At 55.8% G+C, this 21800-nt stretch overlaps 3 protein-coding genes across 10 annotated transcripts; all 3 read left to right on the forward strand.

Annotated features, from left to right (window-relative positions):
• Nucleotides 1-2136: 2136 nt before the first annotated feature.
• On the forward strand, nt 2137-4848 carry DPH2 (diphthamide biosynthesis 2). 4 transcript variants are annotated; one of them, XM_006934676.5, is made up of 7 exons: nt 2137-2510; nt 2724-2836; nt 3092-3315; nt 3494-3652; nt 4049-4177; nt 4258-4434; nt 4516-4848. In XM_006934676.5, the coding sequence occupies exons 1-7, from the start codon at nt 2214-2216 to the stop codon at nt 4638-4640; spliced, it is 1224 nt and encodes a 407-aa protein (XP_006934738.3). In that variant the 5' UTR covers nt 2137-2213; the 3' UTR covers nt 4641-4848. The 4 variants fall into 4 exon arrangements, with proteins under 4 accessions (XP_006934738.3, XP_003990054.4, XP_019692429.3 ...); XM_003990005.6 differs by having other exon boundaries at nt 3494-4177; XM_019836870.3 differs by lacking the exon at nt 3494-3652.
• A 2633-nt stretch (nt 4849-7481) lies between these two features.
• ATP6V0B (ATPase H+ transporting V0 subunit b) lies at nt 7482-10856 on the forward strand. Of its 2 annotated transcripts, XM_003990006.5 has the most exons (8): nt 7482-7662; nt 8427-8475; nt 8708-8791; nt 8919-8996; nt 9204-9273; nt 9395-9446; nt 9663-9853; nt 10556-10856. In XM_003990006.5, the coding sequence occupies exons 1-8, from the start codon at nt 7596-7598 to the stop codon at nt 10580-10582; spliced, it is 618 nt and encodes a 205-aa protein (XP_003990055.1). In that variant the 5' UTR covers nt 7482-7595; the 3' UTR covers nt 10583-10856. The 2 variants fall into 2 exon arrangements, with proteins under 2 accessions (XP_003990055.1, XP_019692431.1); XM_019836872.3 differs by lacking the exon at nt 8427-8475 and having other exon boundaries at nt 7499-7662.
• Nucleotides 10857-11759: 903 nt separating this feature from the next.
• B4GALT2 (beta-1,4-galactosyltransferase 2) lies at nt 11760-21472 on the forward strand. 4 transcript variants are annotated; one of them, XM_045035689.1, is made up of 7 exons: nt 11760-12134; nt 13673-14028; nt 14239-14474; nt 17301-17491; nt 17662-17784; nt 17896-18000; nt 20586-21472. In XM_045035689.1, the coding sequence occupies exons 2-7, from the start codon at nt 13725-13727 to the stop codon at nt 20734-20736; spliced, it is 1110 nt and encodes a 369-aa protein (XP_044891624.1). In that variant the 5' UTR covers nt 11760-12134; nt 13673-13724; the 3' UTR covers nt 20737-21472. The 4 variants fall into 4 exon arrangements, with proteins under 4 accessions (XP_044891624.1, XP_023114385.1, XP_003990057.1 ...); XM_023258617.2 differs by having other exon boundaries at nt 11760-12028; XM_003990008.6 differs by lacking the exon at nt 11760-12134 and adding an exon at nt 12417-12583.
• Nucleotides 21473-21800: the final 328 nt, after the last annotated feature.

Consider the following 21800-nt stretch of genomic DNA (forward strand, 5'->3'; position numbering starts at 1 on the left):
TTAGGGAGTTGGGGGGCCAACTTCTAGCTCCTAGAGTGGAAGCGCTCCGCTGTAGCCAAGCCTCCTAGGTTGGAGCCATACATAATACTGCCGTTGCTCTTGGGTTGGGGTGGGCCTGCAGTAGTATCAGCAACCTCCCCATGGCCCACTGCCACCCATTAAATTAGTCCCAGCATTCATGCATGCATACATTTATTTAATCAGCACTGCTGAGTACTAGCCCTCTAGTTCTGCCTTGCTTTGTTCTGTCTGAACAAGGGCTGATCTAGTCCATAGCTACCATGTTTAGCTGGGAGAATGGGACCAGTGAGGGAAGGCTGCTCGGAGGAACTTTCACTTCTGATGGGACTGGAAGGTTTCCCAGGTAGAGGACTTGGGGCTTTCAGCTGCAAGTGAGGTGGGGTGGGGTCCAATAGGAGGGAAGAAATGGAGAGTGGTTTTAAGTCCCAGGATAGGTTTCTTGTATGGGGTTATGGAGGCCACACTTGCACAAGGTTGAGGAAAGGTATAGAAAGTGGAGCTGAGCATGTGTAGGAGGAAGCATGGGGAATGCAGGGCCTCAAGCTGTCTTCACACCTGGAGCTTCCCACCTCTGTGCTACCTGACCAAATCTTGATGGTCAGGGCTCGGTCAGGACCAGGGACAGCTCCCCAGCGGCTGTTGCTCTCCTCCCTTGGTAGGTGTCCCTTACTTTCTGTCTCTCAGCCATAGTTTCACCCCTGCTGCCTCTTAGACACCCCAGGCTTCCCCTCAGTAAGATCTGAAGAGCAGGACTTGGATCTCCCCATTTCCATTCCTGAACCTTGAGTCTCCTTGGAGGTGATAGAACTGGTTACCCCCCTGTTCATCTCACTCCTTCCCCTGTCCTTTTCCCAATCTTTGCATGAATTCTGTGTCTTCCATTCTACATCTCTCTTCGATCTCTCCCAATGCCAGCCAGCATCCATCCCCCTTACATGTACCATCCCCTGAGGCCACTCTGTTCCTCTTCCTCTATCCCTCCTCAGTCCCATTCTCACGTTATTACATTCACAATTCGTATTACATTCATAATTCAAAATCACATTCATAATTTCTCATTTCTGGAGTATGTGGGGATGCTTCTTTTAGTCCTTTTCTCCCACTGCATGGTGTCTAGGTGTCTTCTTCCTCCCCCATCCCCCATGATCAAATGTAGCATATATAAGCTAAGAGGTGGAGGGGGCTAAAGCCTAGTTCCTGAAGTCAGACCTGGTTTTGATATTGATTGTGTCACTGATTTGCTGTGTCTTACCAGAACTTCAGTTTCCTCATCTGTAAAATGGGACAAAATTTTTTTTTAAGTACTCTACACCCACCATGGGGCTCAAGCTCACAACCCTGAGGTCAATAGTTGCACACGCTACCAACTGGGTAGAGCCAGCCAAGCACTCCTGGGACAATTCTGACTCCAAAGACTGTAAATGCTAAGAATGTAGTGCCTGAACAGTAAGTGCTCAATATTTGCCTGATTGACAGACTGCTGTGAGGATAACAGCAAATGCTTTCAGTATATATGATATGCAAAGGACTACTTCATAAAGTTTTATATCTAAATTCATTTGATCCAGCAATCCTATCAGGAGTGATATTGTTACAACCCCCATCTTGGGGATGAGGAAACAGTGACAGACACGTTGAGTAAGAAGTAATGGCAGAGCACAATATTCAAATCCAGACAGCCCGGCACCTGAGTTGAAAATTAGGCAATGTCACCTCCCAAATGATAGGATGCGCACGTGAAGTTCTGCTCAAACTGGAGTATTTTCAGGGAGTTGCTTTTTTTTCTTTTAAGTTTATTTAATCTCTACACCCAACGTGGGGCTCAAACTCACGACCCTGAGATCAGGGGTCGCATGCTGCACCAACTGAGCCAACCAGGCGCCCTTAGGGGTCGGTTTTTCTGAGCTCTGCTGGCGGTTTGGGAACGGAAAGCGAATGCCTGGAGAGGCGGTCTAGGGGAACTACAATACCCACAAGGCCCCGCGCCTTCTGAGGTAGTACCGATTGCCTGGGGCTCTGAGACAGATTATTGGTTCTCTGTGGGCGGCCTACCGAGGATTGGAGGGCGGGAGCCGTGCTAGTTTGATTGGTAAAACTACCACCAGCCCCGCCTCAAAAACCCGGAAGTAATTCCCTCGTTGGTACGTGTGTAGTGGTGTAGCGGAGAAACGTGAATTTGGAGGGGTGGAGGGATGGTTCAAGGGCTGCGCACTGAGTTCCCAGTTCCACCGCCCCCACCAAGTGACTCTGACTCTGACTCTTTGGGGGCTGCTTTTGAGGACGCGGGGCCTGAGGCTGACCGAGGGAGGTCCCTGCTCTTTCTGCCAACCAAGCTGTACCTCATGGAGTCTACGTTCAGCAGCCCCGCGGAGGCAGCGCTGCAGCGAGAGGCGGGCGCTGCCGGAGTGCTCACTCCTCTCGCGGACCTGGACCGCGTGTACGAGCTGGAGCGAGTCGCTGGATTTGTCCGCGACCTAGAGTGTCAGCGGGTGAGGGCAGATTGGGGAGGGGTGGCTCACCTCTGGATGGGTCGCCCAGAAGATCGGGATCTTGGTGTAATTTTGTGAGGATGGAGGTGCGGGAGGAGTTGCTTCTCTGGGAGGAGGGGCTTTGAAGGTCAAGTAGGGACTCTTGGAAGGTTTTCCTTAAGAGGCCCTCGGTGGAGGAGAGGTTGTTCATGACTCCATGGCTTATGCTTACAGGTGGCCTTGCAGTTCCCTGACCAGCTATTGGGAGATGCTGGGGCCGTGGCTGCACGACTGGAGGAGACCACAGGGTCGAAGATGTTCATTCTGGGCGACACAGCTTATGGCAGGTGTGAATTTGAGCTTGAAGATTGAGGGTGGTGTAGGTCTACTGATGCAGGGCTCATGGTGTTTTCCCCCTAGGACAGTGTCTGCCCCCAGCGGCTGTGTTTTTCCTTGATGATGATTCCTCCTCTCCTGATACTTCCTCCCCTCAATGACAGTGTCTTCTTTTCATAACATTATTTTCTTCAGTGACCACATTTCCCATGAAAGACAGCTTTTCCTGATGAGAACTCTTCTCACTAATGGTATCTTTCCTGCAGCTGCTGTGTGGATGTACTGGGTGCTGAGCAAGCTGGAGCTCAGGCCCTTGTACATTTTGGCCCTGCCTGCTTAAGCCCTCCAGCTCGCCCACTGCCTGTGGCCTTCGTCCTTGGTCAACGTTCTGTGCACTTGGAGCTCTGCGCCAAGGCCTTTGAGGCCCAGAACCCAGACCCCAAAGCGCCTGTGGTGCTGCTAAGTGAGCCAGCCTGTGCCCATGCCCTGGGTGAGCGTTTTTGCCTGTGCATGCAGGAAGGGTGGACCAACTGCTTAGTGCCTTGATAGCCCCATTTCAGTACATTCCTGTAGAGCTCTCGATATGGGCTTGATCCCATTCTTTGCTTTTGGGTCACATTCAGCCTTTTGGGGATGAAGGGGTTCCTGACACCACCCCTTTCTTCCAGAGGCCTTGGCCACTCTCCTGCGCCCACGGTACCTGGACCTGCTTGTCTCCAGCCCAGCTCTTCCCTTGCCAGTGGGTTCCTGCAGTCCAGAACCTGAGCCCCTGGAGCGTTTTGGGCGTCGCTTTCCCCTGGCTCCCGGGAGGTGTCTGGAAGAATATGGTGCCTTTTATGTGGGGGGCTCTGAAGCCAATACTGACCTTGACCTTGACCCAGACCTGAGCCGGTTGCTCTTGGGCTGGGCACCAGGGCAGCCGTTCTTCACCTGCTGCCCGGACACAGGGCAGACTCAGGATGAAGGTGTCCGGGCTGGACGGCTAAGGGCACGTAGACACTACCTGGTAGAGAGGGCCAGAGATGCCCGGGTGGTGGGGCTGTTGGCAGGTACTTTGGGTGTAGCCCGACACCGTGAAGCATTGTCACACTTGCGGAACCTGGCTCAGGCTGCAGGCAAGCGTAGCTATGTGTTGGCCCTGGGGCGGCCCACACCTCCCAAGCTTGCCAACTTTCCTGAAATGGATGTCTTTGTGCTATTGGCCTGCCCTCTTGGTGCTCTAGCTCCACAGCCTTCTGGTGGCTTCTTCCGGCCTGTATTGGCACCATGTGAGCTGGAGGCTGCCTGCAACCCTGCCTGGCCACCTTCAGGCTTGGCTCCCTACCTCACACATTACGCGGATTTATTGCCTGGTGAGTGGTGGGGTACTGCCTGAGCTGGAACCACTTGGGGCATGGAATTGGGCCGGTATGGATCCTCTTTCTCCCTCCAGGCTCTCCCTTCCACGTGCCCCTCCCACCACCTGACTCAGAACTGTGGGACACCCCAGATGTGTCACTCATTACTGGGGAACTCCGACCCCCACCTGCCTGGAAGCCATCAAATGATCCTGGATGCTTGGCCCTGACCTTGCGGCCCCAGCTGGAGCTGGCTGAGAGCAGCCCTGCAGGTAAGTGTGCCAAGTCTCTGCTCCCAGCTGAACTCTTTCCCCAAATTCAGCCCACTTGGCCTCAGTCCCCTCTCTCTGCAGCTTCATTCCTTAGTTCCCGGAGCTGGCAGGGGCTGCAACCCCGTCTGGGTCAGACACCGGCGACAGGAGCTGTGAGTGGAAGACGAGGGATTGCCATCGCCTATGAGGATGAAGGAGGCAGCTGATACCATGTGGGGCCAGAGACACAGATGGGCTGAAGAATTGCTGCAAAGACCTTTAATACTCCCTGCATCAACCCCACTCCTCTGCCTGGATCCTTGATGCAGGGAAGGACAGACAGCCCCTCACTGAAGAAGGGGACCAGCTCTGTCCTGTTGTGGCACTGGCACGAGGCTTAGCATATAGTGGTTTAATAAATGTCTTTTGAACTGACGGGGACTGACTTGGGGTTTCCTGAAGTCTTATGGGTCCATCTGTCCTCCTGGGAACAGTTCAGGACCTCTGGCCAGTCCCAGTTTCTGGTGTGCAATTGAGGTTCTACCCTTGTCAAAGGTTCCAGGTGGTCTAGACCAGGATTTCTCAACTTTGGTACTGTTGACAAATTTGGGTCAGATAATTCGTTGCTGTGAGGGGCTATCCTTACGTTATAGGATGTTTAGCATTATCTCTGGCTTCTGCCCACTAGATGCCCCTAACATACCCTTATTCAATTGTGATAACCAAAAATGCCTCCAGACATTGACAAATGTCTCCTGTGGGGCAAAACTGTCCCTCGCTGAGAACCACTGGTCTAGACCTGTGTTGTCCAATAAAGCAACCGCTAGACACGTATGGCTATTTAAACATGAACTTAAACTAGTTAAAATTAAAAACTCAGTTTCTTAGGGTGCCTGGCTGGCTCAGTCAGAAGAGCATGAGACTCTTGATCTCTCAGGGTTGTGAGTTCGAGCCTTGTGTTGAATGTAGAGATTACTAAAAATAAACTTTAAAACTAAGTAAAATAAATAGGGGCACCGGGGTGGCTTAGTCGGTTAAGCATCCTGCTTCAGCTCAAGTCATGATCTCACAGTTCATGGGTTCGAGCCCCACATGGGGCTCTGTGCTGACAGCTCAGAGCCTGGAGCCTGTTTCAGATTCTGTGTGTCTGTGTCTGCCCTTCCCTGACTCATGCTCTGACTCCCTCTCTCTCTCTCAAAAATAAATAAACCTTAAAAAAACAAATTAAAAAAATAAAAATAAAAGTAAGTAAAATAAATAAAAATTCAGTTTTTAATTAAAACAAGCATATTATAAAACATTATATAGGGGCACCTGGGTGGCTCAGTCGGCTAGGTGTCTGACTTTGGCTTAGGTCGTGATCTCACGGCTTGTGGGTTTGAGCCCATGTCAGGCTCTGTGCTGACAGCTCAGAGCCTGGAGGCTGCACATTTTGTGTCTCCATCTCTCTCTGCCTCTCCCCTATTTGTGCTGTGTCTCTGTCGAAAATGAATAAACATTAAAAAAAATAGATTATATAAAAACAAGTACATTTCAGTGCTTATTTAGTCACATGAGAGGACAGTGCAGCTACAGGACATTTCCATTATTGCAGGAAGTTCTTTTGGACAGTTCTGGTCTACAATGACTAATTTGTTTCTCCGGGAAATCACAGAAACTCGAATAAACTAGATACTTTTTCTCCTGTTTATTTTTATTCATCAAACACTACAGGTCCTGAAGGTCTGAATTGTATTTGACTGGATTCCTGTCCTCATAGTGGAATTGGGAAGAGAGGCAGTTAAGTAAGCAATTGCCACACAGTGAAACAGTACCGTCTATAAGGAGGGAAGCCCCCGTGGGCACTTCTTCATTCCCCACATTTGCAGAGAAGCGTGGCATGCTGGCATTGTCCGAAGTTAGTTAAAGAAGCAGGTGAACAGGGAGATGAGGTCCTTGCTCTCAGGGAGTGCCTGGTCTACTGGTAGGGGCAGATCTGTAAAAGGACCATGGCAACAGACAAGGTGGGCACCAATCGTGTATTCTACAAATAATGTATGGAGTGTGCTAGGCACTGGGAATACAGCAGTAAGCTCAAAAACCCTTTCATACTGCTTACATTCTCATGGGGGGGGGGGGGGAGGGAAGAGATGAACAAAATAAAGTAATTGGCATGCCAGATGGTGATAAGTACTATGGGGAACTATAAAGCTGGGAAGGAGTGTAAGGAAGAGTGGGTTGCAATATTCAACAAGATAGTTAGGGAAGGCCTTTTGAAGAATGTGACAAAGACCAAAAGGAAGTTATGGAGTGGGCCACGTGGATGAGTAGAACAGAGAGAACAAGTGCAAGGGTGATGTACTGGGGGTATGGCTGGTATGTTCAAGGAAAAGCAAGGAGGCCAGTGCAGTTAGTGGAAGAATATTAGATGAAGTCAGGTAAGGGGCATGGGAAGCCGCACTGGGAGAGGCCTAGTGGGCCATTATAAGGACTGTGGCTTTTATTCCAAGTGAAATGGCATTTTAAACCAAAGAGTGACATGATCTGAAGTTTCATGACATGAACTGAGTGACATGATCTGAAGGATCACCAGGGCAACCGGGAAGCCCAGAGCAGGTTATCACCCTGCCTCTGGGTTAGGGAAGGCTTCCTGACAGGGCTTTCCGGGGACCAGTAGGTGTTAGCTGGGCAACGGGATGAGCACGAAGAAGAGTGCTCCAGGCAGAAGAAAGCATGAGCAAGGTGAGAAAGCATGACACTCTCACGGAACTGGGTAGGACGACAAGGGAGGGGGCCCAGGGGATCCAAGCAATGGCTTGGAGGATAAGCTAGAGAGGCTCAAGAGCAGGCTCCGGTGTATTGCAGGGCTGGTGGGCCGATCTGGGACTGAATGTCAGGGCTGAGGAGGCGCAGATTTGGAGAGACGCGACAGGGACCACCTAGAGGTCGAGGTACTAATGACGCTAGAGCCTCTTCCGAAGCGCAAGACTACAACAACCACAATCCTCAGCGCTTGCAGTTCCGGCGTCGCCAAGTTCTAGACTGGAGGCGACGCGGCGCGGGGTCACGTGGTGCGGGCGCGTCACGTGGATAAGTCAGGTGACGCTGCGGGGCGGGCGGACAGACTGCGGGGCGGACGGTGGACGCAGGGACGCGGGTTTAGCTGTGGCCCCACGGACCCGAGCCCCGCCGTCGTTGCCGCCATGACGGGGCTAGCGCTGCTCTACTCCGGGGTCTTCGTGGCCTTTTGGGCCTGCATGCTCGTCGTGGGTGAGGCCGGGCCCTGGCGGGCGGGGCCGACATCCAGTCCGAGCTGGTGGGGTTAGAGCCCAGAGGGAGAAGTGGAGTCCCGGGAATGCTGGGCCCCTATGCTGGCCCTGTGCCTGAGGCTCGAGGACTTGCCTCATGCCTGTTGGGGCTTCTGACCCTGACAGAGGAGACCCAGATCACCAGCTCCTTGAAGGAGGGGCGCGGGCGGTGGGAGGTAGGGGCCGCGAGAGCAGCCCCGGTCCCTCTCGGTCACTACCACCTCCTCCCCCCGTCTCACTGCTGCCGCCCCTCGCTTGCTCCTGATGGGCCTGCTTGGGTCACGAGCCGACTGTTCCAGTTCCTCTTTTCCCGGTCGTTTTGCCCTCCCCCACCCACAGCTTGTTGGGTAAACAGCGGCTCAGACTGGGCTGGTGGAATCTGGTGTTCTCGGCCAGAGCTTCTGCTCCCTTCTTTTCTCCAGAGTGTCCAGGTCTGCCAGTAGCTGCCGGTGGAGGGACTTGGTCTGGGAGGCGGAGTCACCGGGCGAGGGGATATGGTACTGAGGGAGTGGCAGAAAATGGAGGCCTGGGCAGAGGGATTTGAATAGATAGCCGCGCTTTGACACGAAAGCCAGCTTGAGGACTCTCCCTTGACCTAGGTGTAGGCAGACCTTCGAGGAGATGGCACATCAGCCGGGCAGCAATTTCTTGTCTAAGTTGAGAAGCTTCTCTTTGGAGAGCCGTCTCTAACCCCCCCCCCCTTTTTTTTTTCTCTCACTGCTGCAGGAATCTGCTACACCATTTTTGACTTGGGTTTCCGCTTTGATGTGGCATGGTAAGGGAGGGCAGGGAGAGGATTCCCCTAGGAGCTTTTCTGCAGCCTTTCCTCTCTGACCTAAGGCCTCTACTCCACCCCATCCCCAGCTACCTGCGATATGGACCTTTGGGAGATATGAAATGTTTTGTCCCAACGTCTAGGACCGGGGGGCTTGGGGGGTTGGGGGCTGGATTTCGTGCCCACTTCTTCACTGGGGCTGAAATTGCTTTCCTCCCTGTTTCCACACCAGGTTCCTGACTGAGACTTCCCCCTTCATGTGGTCAAACTTGGGCATTGGTCTGGCTATCTCCCTGTCTGTGGTTGGGGCAGCATGGTGAGTGTTGGGGTGGTGGGACTGGGGGGAGGGGCTGAGTCATAGCAGGTGGTCATTGGGTCCTTAGTCATCCTGGGGTCAGTGACAAGCTTGGGCTCTGCTCATCAGTTTCTTATCCTTCCACCAGGGGCATCTATATTACTGGCTCTTCTATCATTGGGGGAGGGGTGAAGGCCCCCAGGATCAAGACCAAGAACCTGGTCAGGTAAGTGCAGGGCCTTCGGATGGTTGTCAGAACCAGCTGCATTGTGAGCTGCATATTTGTTTGACCTGACATGCTGCTCCTGACCAGCCCCCAATGGGGTGGGGTATCAGTGGGGGAAATGGTGGCTGGGGACTCTCTGGGGACGAAGGTTGGTTTCTTTCTTATCTTTCTCCTCTCCATCCCCATGCCCACCACTACCACTACCAGCATCATCTTCTGTGAGGCTGTGGCCATCTATGGCATCATCATGGCAATTGTGATTAGCAACATGGCTGAGGTATGGAGAACCAGGGTAGGGTGGGCATCTATTCCAGTGTGTTGGGTACAATGCTTAGTGATATTGAGGGAGGGGGAGTGGCATAAGGAGTGGTTTCGGATTACTTTTCTGTCTCCCACAGCCTTTCAGTGCCACTGACCCCCAGGCCATTGGACATCGAAACTACCATGCAGGTAGGTGGATGTGTGAAGGAAAAAAAGCTGGGGCTTCATGTCTGTTTCCCCCCCTTCCATGGCCCAGCTTAGACTTATTTCGATAGTCTCTCACTTTGTTTGGCCTGCTTTGCCGAGTTGGGGGTGGTGACTGGCCCCATTAGTCCATCTTGGGCTCTTGTCTTCCTCTCCCCTTGTGCCTGGCTTGGCCTCAATACTCTCTTTCCATCCCCCCAGGCTACTCCATGTTTGGGGCAGGCCTCACAGTGGGCCTGTCTAATCTCTTCTGTGGAGTCTGCGTGGGCATCGTGGGCAGTGGAGCTGCCCTGGCTGATGCACAGAACCCCAGCCTCTTTGTAAAGATTCTCATCGTGGAGATCTTTGGCAGTGCCATTGGCCTCTTTGGGGTCATTGTTGCAATCCTTCAGGTGATGAATCCCCTGGGGGAACCTGTGTCCTTGTCCCCAATCCAGACTCATTCTCCTTCCAGAGGAGCCACGGTGCTCCCTTTCCCTCTATAACCATAGAACCCCTGAAAAGCTCCCCCCATTTCATTCCCATTTTTTGGTTTCTCTGAAGCTTTCTAATCTGGTATCATTGATAACTGTAATGTTTATTTCCCTGCTGCTTTGTGTCTTTGTCTTTCATTGAGTCTTTCTGTTCTGTTATTTTTTGTCTGTTTATTTGTAGTCTAGACTGGGTTGGGATCTTGGCTGTGTGTCAGTCTGTCTTGGTGTGTTTGACTATGTTTCTCAGGGCTTGTGTGTATGCATGCTGTCAGTAGGACAGCATGTCTGGATTGTGTGCGTCTTGTCTTTGACAATATGTAAGCGTGGCTAAGGATCAGCCTGATGGTCTGAATGTGACTGAGTGCTTAGCTGGGTTGACTCTTGGTGACTGGTCCTGTCCATATGCCACTTCTCTCCATCTCTCTGTCCCACGCCTAACTCTGTGGTTGTCTGACTGTCCTTGTTCATCTGTGTTTGTCACAGCATGCCCATCCTGGTCTAGTCATCCATCTGTTGTGGTCTGTCCATCCTGCCATGGGTTTGCTAGGCCTGATCTGTCATTTGTCACTGTTTTATCTATTGCTCTGCCTCTGTCTGATTTCTCCTGTTCTTCTTTTGCAGACCTCGAGAGTGAAGATGGGTGACTAGATGATCTGTATGGGTGGGGCTGTGTCCCACTCTTATTTATTTGTGGTTTTCCTGGGACAGCTGGAGCTGTCATCCTTGGCCTTTCAGGGGGCTTGTGTTCAAGAGCCCTCCCTGCACTCACTTGTTTGTCAACTCGGAAGCACTGCCTGGCTGGAGCCTCAGTGTGGGAAGTGGGTCACTGATGACCGTGTGCAGCTGTGCACCTGTGTCCCACCTCCACCCCTAACCCATTTTCCCGGTGTTTGTGAAATAAACGTGGTATTTGTCTGGGTCAGTGCCGCCTCTGTTGCCTTCCTTTGCTACTTTCTTTCAGGGAGGGAGGGTAAACGGGCCTGTAGGCCTCAACCTAATGTCAGCCTCTTGGCACTTTTCTGGCTCATACATAGTCTCTACTCTGGACAGAACTAGTTCCTGGGTGGGGAGGTATGGTGCTGGGCTAAGGACTGTAGCCCTGAACATCCTTATTGAAAGGAACAAGGGAGTCTAGGGATATGGACCCAGGTGATTGTGCAGGGGAAGGGTCTGTCCTTAGTCCCATGTCTTCAAGGTTTTGTCTAAGCCCAGATGAGCCATCTGCTTACCTGGCTCTACCCTCCGGCATCCATCACCCTCTACCCCTCTGGAGCTTGGAGCCCATTCATTTGCCTCTGCCTATCCCAGTGCCATCCCCTGCCAGTAACAAATTTGAATCCTTGTTCCCAGGGCCCTGTCCAGTTCCTCCCTCTTCCGTGCAGTCTCTTAACCAACCTCCTGTTACCCTAGAAGCCCCCGCCACACACGTCTGTCCTCGCCTTTAAGGGTCCTGCCCAGCTGGCGGGCCTTTCATCCTGTTCCTATCGATGAATTGACAAATCCCTAACCTCCCTGTTTGTGTCGCCTAACTTCCAGGCCCCCTTCTTCGGCGGAGTTCGAGCTCCAGCCCACACCCACCCCGAAATGGGTTTGACCCACCCACACCGCCCCATCCAGGCCCCGAATCCAACCTCTGGAGTGACCTTACCGATGTCCGCGCCTTTCCGGTCCCTCGCCACCCCCGGCCCCTCGCTCCGCCGCGCTTGGCCGCCGGCGGGAGGGGCGGGTGGCGGAGGCGCGCGGCGGGTGCGGGCGCGCTGGAGGCGGGGGCCGCGGGGGCGCGCGCGCGGGCGCGCCGGCCGGGCCTGCCCCTCCGAGGCGCCGTAGCGCGGGAGGGAGGCGGCGGCGCTGTGGTCCATCGGTCCTCGGGTCCGTGGGTCTGCCCGGCCGCCCGGCCCCGCCCTGCCCCCCGGGGCGGCTCGGCTCCATGGCCCGCGGCGGCGGCGGGAGGCGGCCCGGGGGCCGCAGGGGCCGCTGACCGGGCGGCGGGAGGCGGCGGGGCCGGGCCATGGGGGACGGAGCCGTCCGCAGCCGCGGGAGCCGGGAACCCAGCCCGAGCAGGAGCGGCACCCCCTGCTGAGCCCCGAGCGCCGGGTGAGAGGGGTGCGCGCGCGGCCCCCAGCCCAGGGCCCCGACATTCCAGACCCGGCCCCGCCAGGAGCGCCCCGAGCGCGGCCCCGCGATCCCCGCCCAGGAGCCGGTGAGAGGCGCCGGCGGTCAGACCCCGGCCTGGCGTTTCCCCACCCCACCCCCACCCCTCCCCCTCGGCTCCCCCCGGACTCTTCTGCCCGCCCCCTGCCAGCCTCCCTTATTGTCCTCGCTCGCCCCGGCCTCGTGGCTCGGGGAGGCGCTCCACTCACGTTTCCTCCTTGCCTCGGCCCCCGCCCCACATCCACGCCCCCCCCCACCCCCCGCCCCGGCTCCACACCCACCGGGTCTTCGCTGCCTCCCCCGTCCCGGGAGCCACGTGTTCAGGCCGCTCTGTCTTCCAGCCCCGCCCAAGCGCACCTCGCAGCCTGGCCGCCAGCCTGACCCAGAACCCCTGCCCGGGAGGGAGGGGTGGGAATGTTTGCACGTGGGGCCGGGCGTCTGAGCTGCCGGGGAGCCTGCATGCATGGCTGTGTACATCGAGGAGCAGCGGCTTTGTTTGTGAGTGTGTGACTCTGCGTTACTGTTACTGTCGCTGGGGTGTGTCTGTGACTCTATATGTAGTTCTCTGTGTGTCCTGAGTGCAGGTGACTTTAGCTGGGACTCCAGGTATCTGTGGTTGTGTGCTGCTGGGTATCTGTGAGACTCAGCCTGCTTCCTGAAGCATTGCCAGAAGTGTTGGTGCTCTGTTGGAACCGCGGCTGGAGCTGTGGCCCAGGCAGCCCCTTTCCTGCCTGCTGGTGCTGGACCCACCTCCAGGGCCCATATGTTCCTTCTGGGAATCAGCACGAGCAGTGCTGCGCAGGCGCCAGAAAGTTCATCCCAATCCTTGAGGTCTTAGAGGAGGGGTGTCTCATGCCCCACCCTGTATTTTGACCTCGTGCTCCGGACGGAAGGGAGCCCATAAACATCTCGTTCGTATTTGGGCCTCCTGGATGCTGAGGGCTACTTGCCAGCCTGGTCCTAGTTGGCCTGGCCTACTTGCCACTGGTACCTATCCAACCCAACCACTGCCCACCATGCTTCTGGGAAGACTAACTGACGTCGTGAGTACCAAGCCCCCTTGCATGGTGGGTACTCAATAAATGGTCTCCCTTCCCCAGACCACGAGTCCTGGGTTGAGGATGCTACCCTGTGGGGTGTTGTCCTCTGGGGGCGCAGGTACACATATGGTACACGTTATCTGCAGATAAACGTGTTTCCGTGTTGAGGTATGAACCAGTGTGACTAGAAGTCATGTGTCCGTGTTTCTGAGAACACATGGGGGTGTGTGTCAAGTAAGGGCGTGCACCTGAGCGTGAGAGTGCATGAGGCTGTGCTTGTGTGTATGCGTGTCAGCAAGGACAACGAATGTACACCTATGTGGGTTAGTACTCTTGTGTGTGAGGATGTGTGAGTAGTGAGTTGCCAGGGACCGTGTCTGTGTATCTGTTTGCAGGTAGAATGTGAGCCCGTGAGTATCACAGGGTACGAGCAGGTAAGTGTGAGGATGTGGATCCGTGAGTGTGAGCAGCGGGCGGGAGAGGGGTGGGTAGTCTTGCCCACAGGGCCCTGACCTTCTGGGTCTGTTTCTCTCTTCCCCCTGTGCAGGCCGGCAGCCGGATGCCCGGGCCCATCGGGCGGGCCGGCGGCCGCCTGCGGGATGAGCAGACTGCTGGGGGGGACGCTGGAGCGCGTGTGCAAGGCTGTGCTCCTTCTCTGCCTGCTGCACTTTCTCGTGGCCGTCATCCTCTACTTTGACGTCTACGCCCAGCACCTGGCCTTCTTCAGCCGCTTCAGTGCTCGGGGCCCTGCCCGTGCCCTCCACCCAGCTGCCAGCAGCAGCACCAACTTCTCTCGGCCCAACGCCACTGCCCCCAGCTCGGGGCTCCCTGAGGCTCCCAGTGCCCGGCCGGGCCCCACGGCTCCCATCCTGCCTCCCTGTCCTGACTCGCCGCCTGGTCTTGGTGAGCCTGCAGGGTGGGGCCTGCCTATTGGGGTGGGCAGAAGACCTGACCATCTTGGTTTGGGGAATGACCCATGGGAGCGCTGGGGCTCCAGGTCTGTCGCGAGAGGGCTGTTCCTGGGGTTCCCTTGCCCACCCCTGGGCTGCGGGAGAGGGCTGGTGTCCCTGGATTCTGAAGAAGGCCTGATTCCCGCTACCGTCCTGCCTGCAGTGGGCCGACTGCTGATTGAGTTCACCTCACCCATGCCACTGGAGCGGGTGCAGAGGGAGAACCCAGGCGTGCTTCTGGGCGGCCGCTATACGCCACCTGACTGCACGCCCGCCCAGACAGTGGCAGTCATCATCCCCTTTCGACACCGGGAGCACCACCTACGCTACTGGCTCCACTATCTGCACCCCATCCTGAGGCGACAGCGGCTGCGCTATGGCGTCTACGTCATCAACCAGGTGTGCTTCCTGTGGCCCCAGGCCGCGCACCGGCCACCAGGGAACCCATAAGCACCTGTAGGTGTGGGGACCCACGTGCCTTGTGGGGCATCCGTGGGGTTGGGGGCATCTGTGGGTTCTTGTCTGCCTATGGTTGTGTGGAGCCGTGGATGTACGCCTGGGGCTACGTGTACGCCCATGCACACACAGGAAGGTTTGCGTGTGTGTGAAGAGGACTGTGCGCATGCGAATGTTGGCACGCACACCGACAGGTGTGTGCATGGCCTCAGTGGGGATGAGCCCCATTGTCTACGGTTGATAGGCCCCGCCCCATGGAGGTGGAGAAATGTAGGGTCTGCTGGCTGTGAGGAGATGTGGAGGAGCCCCAGGAGAGGGAGAGTTAGACCCTGAAAGAGAAATGGAGTCTGCATCAGGGCCAAGGCCATAGCAGAGGCCCGGGAACTCAGCTTAGTGTCTAAGCCTTCCCATGGGCCTCACTGGGGCTGGCTGCTGGGGTCTGGGGAGGATGCGATCAGGTCCTCCTTCCCATACTTGGGACTCCCATACTTGGACTTGGATCTCTGTAGACTCCAGGAAGATGGTGTGAGATGAGTCAGAGCAGGGCGCTGTGGGAGCACATAGAGGCCCTGTCCAGCCCTGAGGGATGAACAGGCATCAGCCAACAGACAGACTGGAGGCCCCAGGCCCCAGTGAGAGAATGGGTCTCGTGTGTTCGGGAACTGTCGGCTGAGGTGTGGAGTCCAACGTGTAGGGTGGGTAGCAAAGATGATGCTGGAGTTGCTGGTGGAGGCCAAATCCAGAAGGGTCTCTGGAGGCATGTGAAGCAATTGAGCTCCAGGTAATGGGGCACCACTGGAAGGTTCTAAACAGGGAGTGGTGTGTACGTTTCTTATTGGGAAGATTGCTCTGCCAGGGCATCTCGAGGGTTTCTTCTTGGCTGTTTGCCAGGTGGTTGGCTGCACCTGTGAGTGAGAGGGGAGCACAGGAACTGGGCCAGTCTGGGGGAGAACATGACTCTGAATTCTTTTTTGCATGTGATGAGTTTGAGTGTCTGGGTGAAGTATGAGAGGAATGTTCAGGAGGCAGTTGGACCAGGAGTGAGGCCTGAGGTGCAGAGAGGGATCTGGGAGCCACCAGCATGCACATGGTCCTTAAAACCCAACAACATCCAACCTGCCCAGGGAGCATGGGACCCGAGAGGAGAAAACCAGTATGTAAGGGACGGGTGGAGAAAGGGACAGTGCCACGGAGGCTGTGAAGGTTGGCCAGAAATGTTCAAGGAGCCCCTGGAGAGTGTGGTGTCCCAGAGGCCCAGGAATAAGTGTCCAGAAGGAAGCATGGAGGCTACGTGAGTATTGCCGGGGGAGTGAGGATGTGGACTAAGAAGCGTCCAGTGGATTTAGCAACAAGGTGGGCCCAGCGAGAGCCATTTCAGGGGCATGGTGGGGGCGGAAGCAGATTGCAGTGGGTTGAAGAAGGAATCAGATTTGACAAAATGGAAATAGCCAATTGGAGACAACTCTTTAAAAAACTACTCTGCTGAGAAGGGAAGGCAAAGGTAGGGCGGTGGCTAGAGAGAGGTTTATTTTTCAGATGGGGTAAAACTGAGCGTGCTTATGAGCTGCGTGGGAGAAACCTAGGGCTCCTGGCTGGTGAGAGAGGTCAGAAAGGAGAGCCGATGAGCCAGGAGAAAACACAGAGTTGCTGCGAGGGCTGGTAGGAGAGAAGTGAAGGGCCAGGAGGAAAGAGAGCAAGCGGGGCCAGGTGGTTTAGGGGAGCAGCTGCCACCCCGTCAGGCCCAGGTTGGCTGGTGGGAAGGAGGGGCCAGGATTCCTCTTCTTCTTCCAGCAGGGCCCACCCTCTCCAGTCTGGCTCCAGTCTGTAATTTATGAGTTGGGACAGGGGCTCGGGGTCACCTCCTTCCACGGGATCCTCCTCGCTCTGGCCAGAATTTGGAGCTTGGGCCTGCATGGCCAGGAACCCAGCCTCAAGGAGGCCTGGCCCTGCAGCCCTATTTCTCAGGGGACCCCCAGGCTCACTGGGCCATGGCTGCCTGTATACCCCGTGCTTGTCATTTTGCTGGGGAGATCAGTGAATCTCGCCAGGTCCTGTCCCAGTCCCAGAGGCTGCCCAGGGAGTTGGATGTGGATCCAGATGAGCCAGAGGGGGCAGGTGGCTGAGACTTAGTGGCTCAGTCCCCATTGTTTCTTTACCTTAGACACTGGTCATTTGGGGCATTCGTTGTTCATCTCATTTTGTGACTGTGCTCAGCAGGGATACAGGGCTGCTCTTCTCTAAGGTTCCCACCAGCACAAAGATGATGCCTGGCATCAAGGACAGGGCTGTAGGGCGTGCTGGAATGTAGGGGTGAAAGGAGTGAAATGAGAGCTCTGAATCACAGTTTACCCAGACACTGGCATAAGTGAGGCTCCTAGGAAAGAATGAATAATTATGCTGAGGAGGGGAGGTTTGATCAGAGAGGCCTTGCCAGACATAAGCCTGATAAGCAGAGAAGGAGAGCATTCCAGAGCTAACACCGAGGCCTTGAGGCAGTAAAGCCTGGCATGTTCTGGGGCTGCTGAGGAACATAGTACAGCTGGGCCATGGGGTCTGAAGGCAACAGCCAGAGAGGAGACTGGAGCCAGGTCATGGAAAGCCTTAGAAGTCAGGTCCAGGACAACAAGCTGGACTTAGGGGATCCACTCGGAGGGCAGGGCGGGGGCGGGGGGTAGTAGTAGGCCCCTGGGGACTTCTGGACAGTGGTAGAGTGGCAGGTGCCTGCCAGTCACAGGCCCCGAACTGACCTTTCCCCTGCGCCAACCCCAGCATGGTGAGGACACCTTCAATCGGGCCAAGCTGCTCAACGTGGGCTTCCTAGAGGCGCTGAAGGAGGATGCCACCTATGACTGCTTCATCTTCAGTGACGTGGACCTGGTCCCCATGGATGACCGAAACCTGTACCGCTGTGGTGACCAGCCCCGCCACTTTGCCATTGCCATGGACAAGTTTGGTTTCCGGTGAGGGCTCCTTTCTCAACTGGACCCAGACTCCCCACCCCTACTGTCTGCACCACACCCAGCGCCCCCTTGCTTCTGCCCTTGTGGCACACTCTCCCCCACCCCATCTCTGGCCCTCCCTCTGGAATCCCCTCAGGCCTCTCACTGACACCTGCCCTTCCATGCCACAGGCTGCCTTATGCTGGGTACTTTGGAGGTGTGTCGGGCCTGAGTAAAGCCCAGTTTCTGAGAATCAATGGCTTCCCCAACGAGTACTGGGGCTGGGGTGGCGAGGATGACGACATCTTCAACCGGTGAGTAGGGGCGGGGCGGGAGTAGACCGGGTGCAGAAGGTGCAGCGCAGACTGGGCGAGGCTCCTTGCCCTTCCTGGTGCCTGCTCCAGCCCGTCTGTCCCCATCCCCAGGATCTCCCTGACTGGGATGAAGATCTCGCGCCCAGACATCCGCATAGGCCGCTACCGCATGATCAAGCACGACCGGGACAAGCATAACGAGCCCAACCCGCAGAGGTGACCCCAAGTGCCCTTAATCCCTTACTCCCTAGAAGTGACTCCCCAGCGCCACTGATCCCCAGATGTTTCCCCAAGGCCCCTGACCCTCGATTCCTAGAGATGACTCCCACGTCCCTGATTCCTGTTCCCTAGCCCCCAGCTCAGCCTCACTCCAGACTTCTGTCCTCCTAATTCCGAGAGGTGACAGGAATGTAAAGGCAGGGCTCAAATCATCACCGAGTAGATTACATTCCCATCGGTGTCCTCACAGACCTCCCTGGTGCCAGAGCAGATGGGACAAGAGATAGCAGGCGCCGGGCACAGCTCCTGGGCCTGGGGACCCAATAAAGGTGGCCTGAGCGATGTGGGGCAGGGCGCGGAAAGATAGTGCTGGCCTCTCTGAGACGGGAGTGGGCTGCTCCGTCCCCAAGGATGCGGCAATATTTGGTGTCTGGTGCTGGCTGGGAGGAGCACCTGAGGGCGCATGCACTGTAGACCGGCACTTCCTGGCACTGCTTTAACCTTGGTGGGAGGGGGGCCCAGAGCCAGTCCCAGCTGGACATCCCATGTGAAGTTCATTCCAGGGAAGGAGACAGGCAGTTGCAGCACAAGGTTCAGGGCATGTACTGTCCTGGCAGAAAGAGGGAGTGATGGTGGGAGTCCTCCTGGAGGAGGTGATGGTAAACTCGGAACTTGGAAAGGTTATTTATTCAATAGGTACTTGTCACACACCTGCCTTGGGCACAGTGCTATCTTCACCAGGCTAGTGGAGGTGGTCAGTTTGGAAAGGAATAGCATTTGCAGGAGTCTGAAATGTGAACATGCCGAGAATCTGAAAGTCTGGTATTACAATCTCTGAAGGCTGGGAGTGACAGTAGAGGGGTCAGTGCTGGGTGTTTGGGGTCGCATATCCCAAGATGAGAGTTTCACTTTTGTCCCAGGGGCACTGGGGAGTCACAGAAGGGCTTTAAGCAGGGCACGGGCAGGATGAGATTTGCGTTTGAAAGGATCACCCTTTGAGTTTGAAGAAGGTGAAGGGCTGGCAGAGCTGCTGGTGGGCCAGGAAGGGAGCCGACCAGGCTTGGAGGAATCCGCCGGGCCCAGGGGTGTGATAGGTGTGCGCCTGCTGTGCCCCCAGATGGAGCAGTAGGCTTGTTCTGTTCTGAACCCAGGATATAAGAGTGGGGAGGTCGGTTGCAGCACCAATGGAAGGTTGACATTTGGCAGGAGCATGAAGCACAGGGCACAGGGAGCTGATGAAAGAGCAGTTCAGATAACAGACGTGGTGAGCGGGGGAGGGAGAAGAGGGGCTGCAGGGCATCCAAGGGAGAGTGCTCGGTGTTGGGATGGCTCCAGAGAGGGATCCAAGCCGAGCTCGGAAGGACCGGAAAGGTCCAAACAGTTGGGATGAGGGTGGGAGCAGAGCTCTAGAAGCACATGCCAGGAGCCTAGGTCCTGTTTCAGGCCTAGGTGTCATCATCAGTTCGTGATATCTGCCTTGGGTGAGGACGTGGCAAGACAGCACAGCATTTCTGGCTTAAGGAACTCTGGATGGTGGTTCCATCCACCTAGTTGCTTTTGCCTCAGATCCCGTTCTCCTGGATTCTTCTTTCACTCACCCTACATGTCTGAACCATCAGCAAGTCGTGTCCGTGCCATTCCCAAAACACATCTGAGCCCATCCACCTCTCCCTCCACCGCCTCTGTCATTTTGTCTGGACTACTGCAGTGGCCTCTCACCAGCTTCCCTGTTTCCCCTTGCCCTTCTGCAGTTCACATCCTCTGCCCCCCCCCCAACTCCACCCCACCAGTGGGCTAAAAATCCCTGTCTTCTCACTCACAGAATAAAAAACTGCTTCCTCTGACTTACATAGCCCCGCCTCTACATGCTCTAGCCTCCATGCTATTCCTAAGCCCTTGGCCCATTAAGCTCTAACCCCTTGCTGTGCAAATTCTCATTCCCAGTTTAGGGTCAGGATATGCTTACCTCTGCCGGAATGCTCTTCCCCTGCTGTCAGTGTGGTGTCACATGTTCACCCCTTCCAAGGCAGCCATCTTGGTCTCCCTCTCCTGTTTCCCTTAGCACCCGGATGTGTTCCTTGTCTGTTACCTGTCTTCCCTAGTGGAATAGACTTGCCATGAGAGGAAGAACCTTACTGTCCTGTTCATGGCTGTGTCTCTGGTACTTAGAGCAGAGCCTGGCACTTGGGGACTGCTCAGTAAGTACGTGGTGAGGGACAGGGAAGATAGCACAGAGAAGAGGGGTTTGGGGAGTGAAGATGATGACCCGACACAAGACACATCACATTTGAGGTGCCTGTGGGTTACCCATGTCTGGGTCTAAGGCTTGGAAGAAAAGTCTGAGATGAGAGAGATTTGTGAGGGTGTCACGGTTCTGGATTCAAGGGTTTAAGATCTCTGTTCTGAAGGCAGATGCCAGAGCAAAAGGGCTCCAAGCAGATGACGGGCAGAGGGGGTGGTGAGAGAACGGAGTCATCCCTGGAAGAAGCCAGGGTGGTTTGAGCCTTAGCCCAGAAATCTCATACTGGGTTTACTGGGTTTACTGGGTAACCCTGATCTAGACCCACTTCCATCTTATCTAGGTTTACCAAGATTCAAAACACGAAGCTGACCATGAAGCGGGATGGCATCGGGTCAGTGCGGTACCAGGTCTTGGAGGTGTCTCGGCAACCGCTCTTCACCAATATCACAGTGGACATTGGGCGGCCCCCATCATGGCCCCCTCGGGGCTGATACTAATGGACAAAGGCTCCCAGTGCCAAGGATTGCCTGCCAGAGGACTGACCTATATAGCCTGGCTGGTGGTTGCTCTCTGGGGGATCTCCCAGGACTGAGACTGTGAGCTCTGTTTCCGGAGGGTCTTCAATAGGCCCCCCCTGCAGCTGCACCTGGAAGTTTCAGAACCTACTCTGGGGGACTTCCAACCTGGGCAAGCCCCTCAAGTGTGGCCCTCTCTGGGGTCAACCCTTCTTCCTGCCCCTTCCTCCCCAGCCCAGCCCTCCCTCACCGTCAGGGTCGGGCCAGCCCCTGCACTGCCTCACCGAGTGGCCTGGGCTAGGTCACTCCACCTCTCTGTGCCTCAGTTTCTCCCCCCTTGAGTCCCTCTAGGGCCTGGAAGAGTGGGAGGTATGACTAGGGGGCAGTGTCGCTTCCAGGGGGAATTCTCAGACCTGAGGATCCCCCGTACTCCCAGGGGAGGGGAAACCTTTTTCATTCAACATTGTAGGGGCAAACTCTGGTGCGCCCCCTGCTGAGGAGCAGCCCCAGGAGGGGACCAGAGGGGGTGCTGTGTCGCTGCCCGGGATCTTGGGGTTGGGCTTTGCATGCGGGGCAGGCGGGGCTTAGATCAGTCAGTCAGGTTCTTGCCTCCCTGTCTCGGAGAGAAGGCAGTAGCCCCAGGGCCGGCTCGTTGTTTGTACATTGCACAGAAACTTGTGTGGGTGCTTTAGTAAAAAACGTGAATGGAGCAGCCCCTTTGTCTGCTTGGGGTTGGGGATCTAGGTCCCTCTGTGTGTTGTGGGAGGGCACCTGGCCCAATTCTTCTGTCTGGCCCGGGCTGTCCTGGTTCCCCAGGCCCCTCCAAGCGCAGTCGCTCGCGAGACTTCCGCCAACCCTAAGAGGAAAGGTTTACCCTGCCGCTGCCTCCGGGCTAGGGGAGGCAACGAAGTAATAATCCCAGGGGGAATCCCATTTCTGGGTTCTTCCCACCTGCCCCGAAGCCGAATGCTGCCCAGAGATGAGCCCACAGCACTTGGCGTCAGAGCTCTGTGGATGGTCGGACTTCCAAACCACCTGCC

Source organism: Felis catus, chromosome C1, assembly GCF_018350175.1.
Source record: "Felis catus isolate Fca126 chromosome C1, F.catus_Fca126_mat1.0, whole genome shotgun sequence".
In the NCBI taxonomy this organism is placed as follows: Eukaryota; Metazoa; Chordata; class Mammalia; order Carnivora; family Felidae; genus Felis; species Felis catus.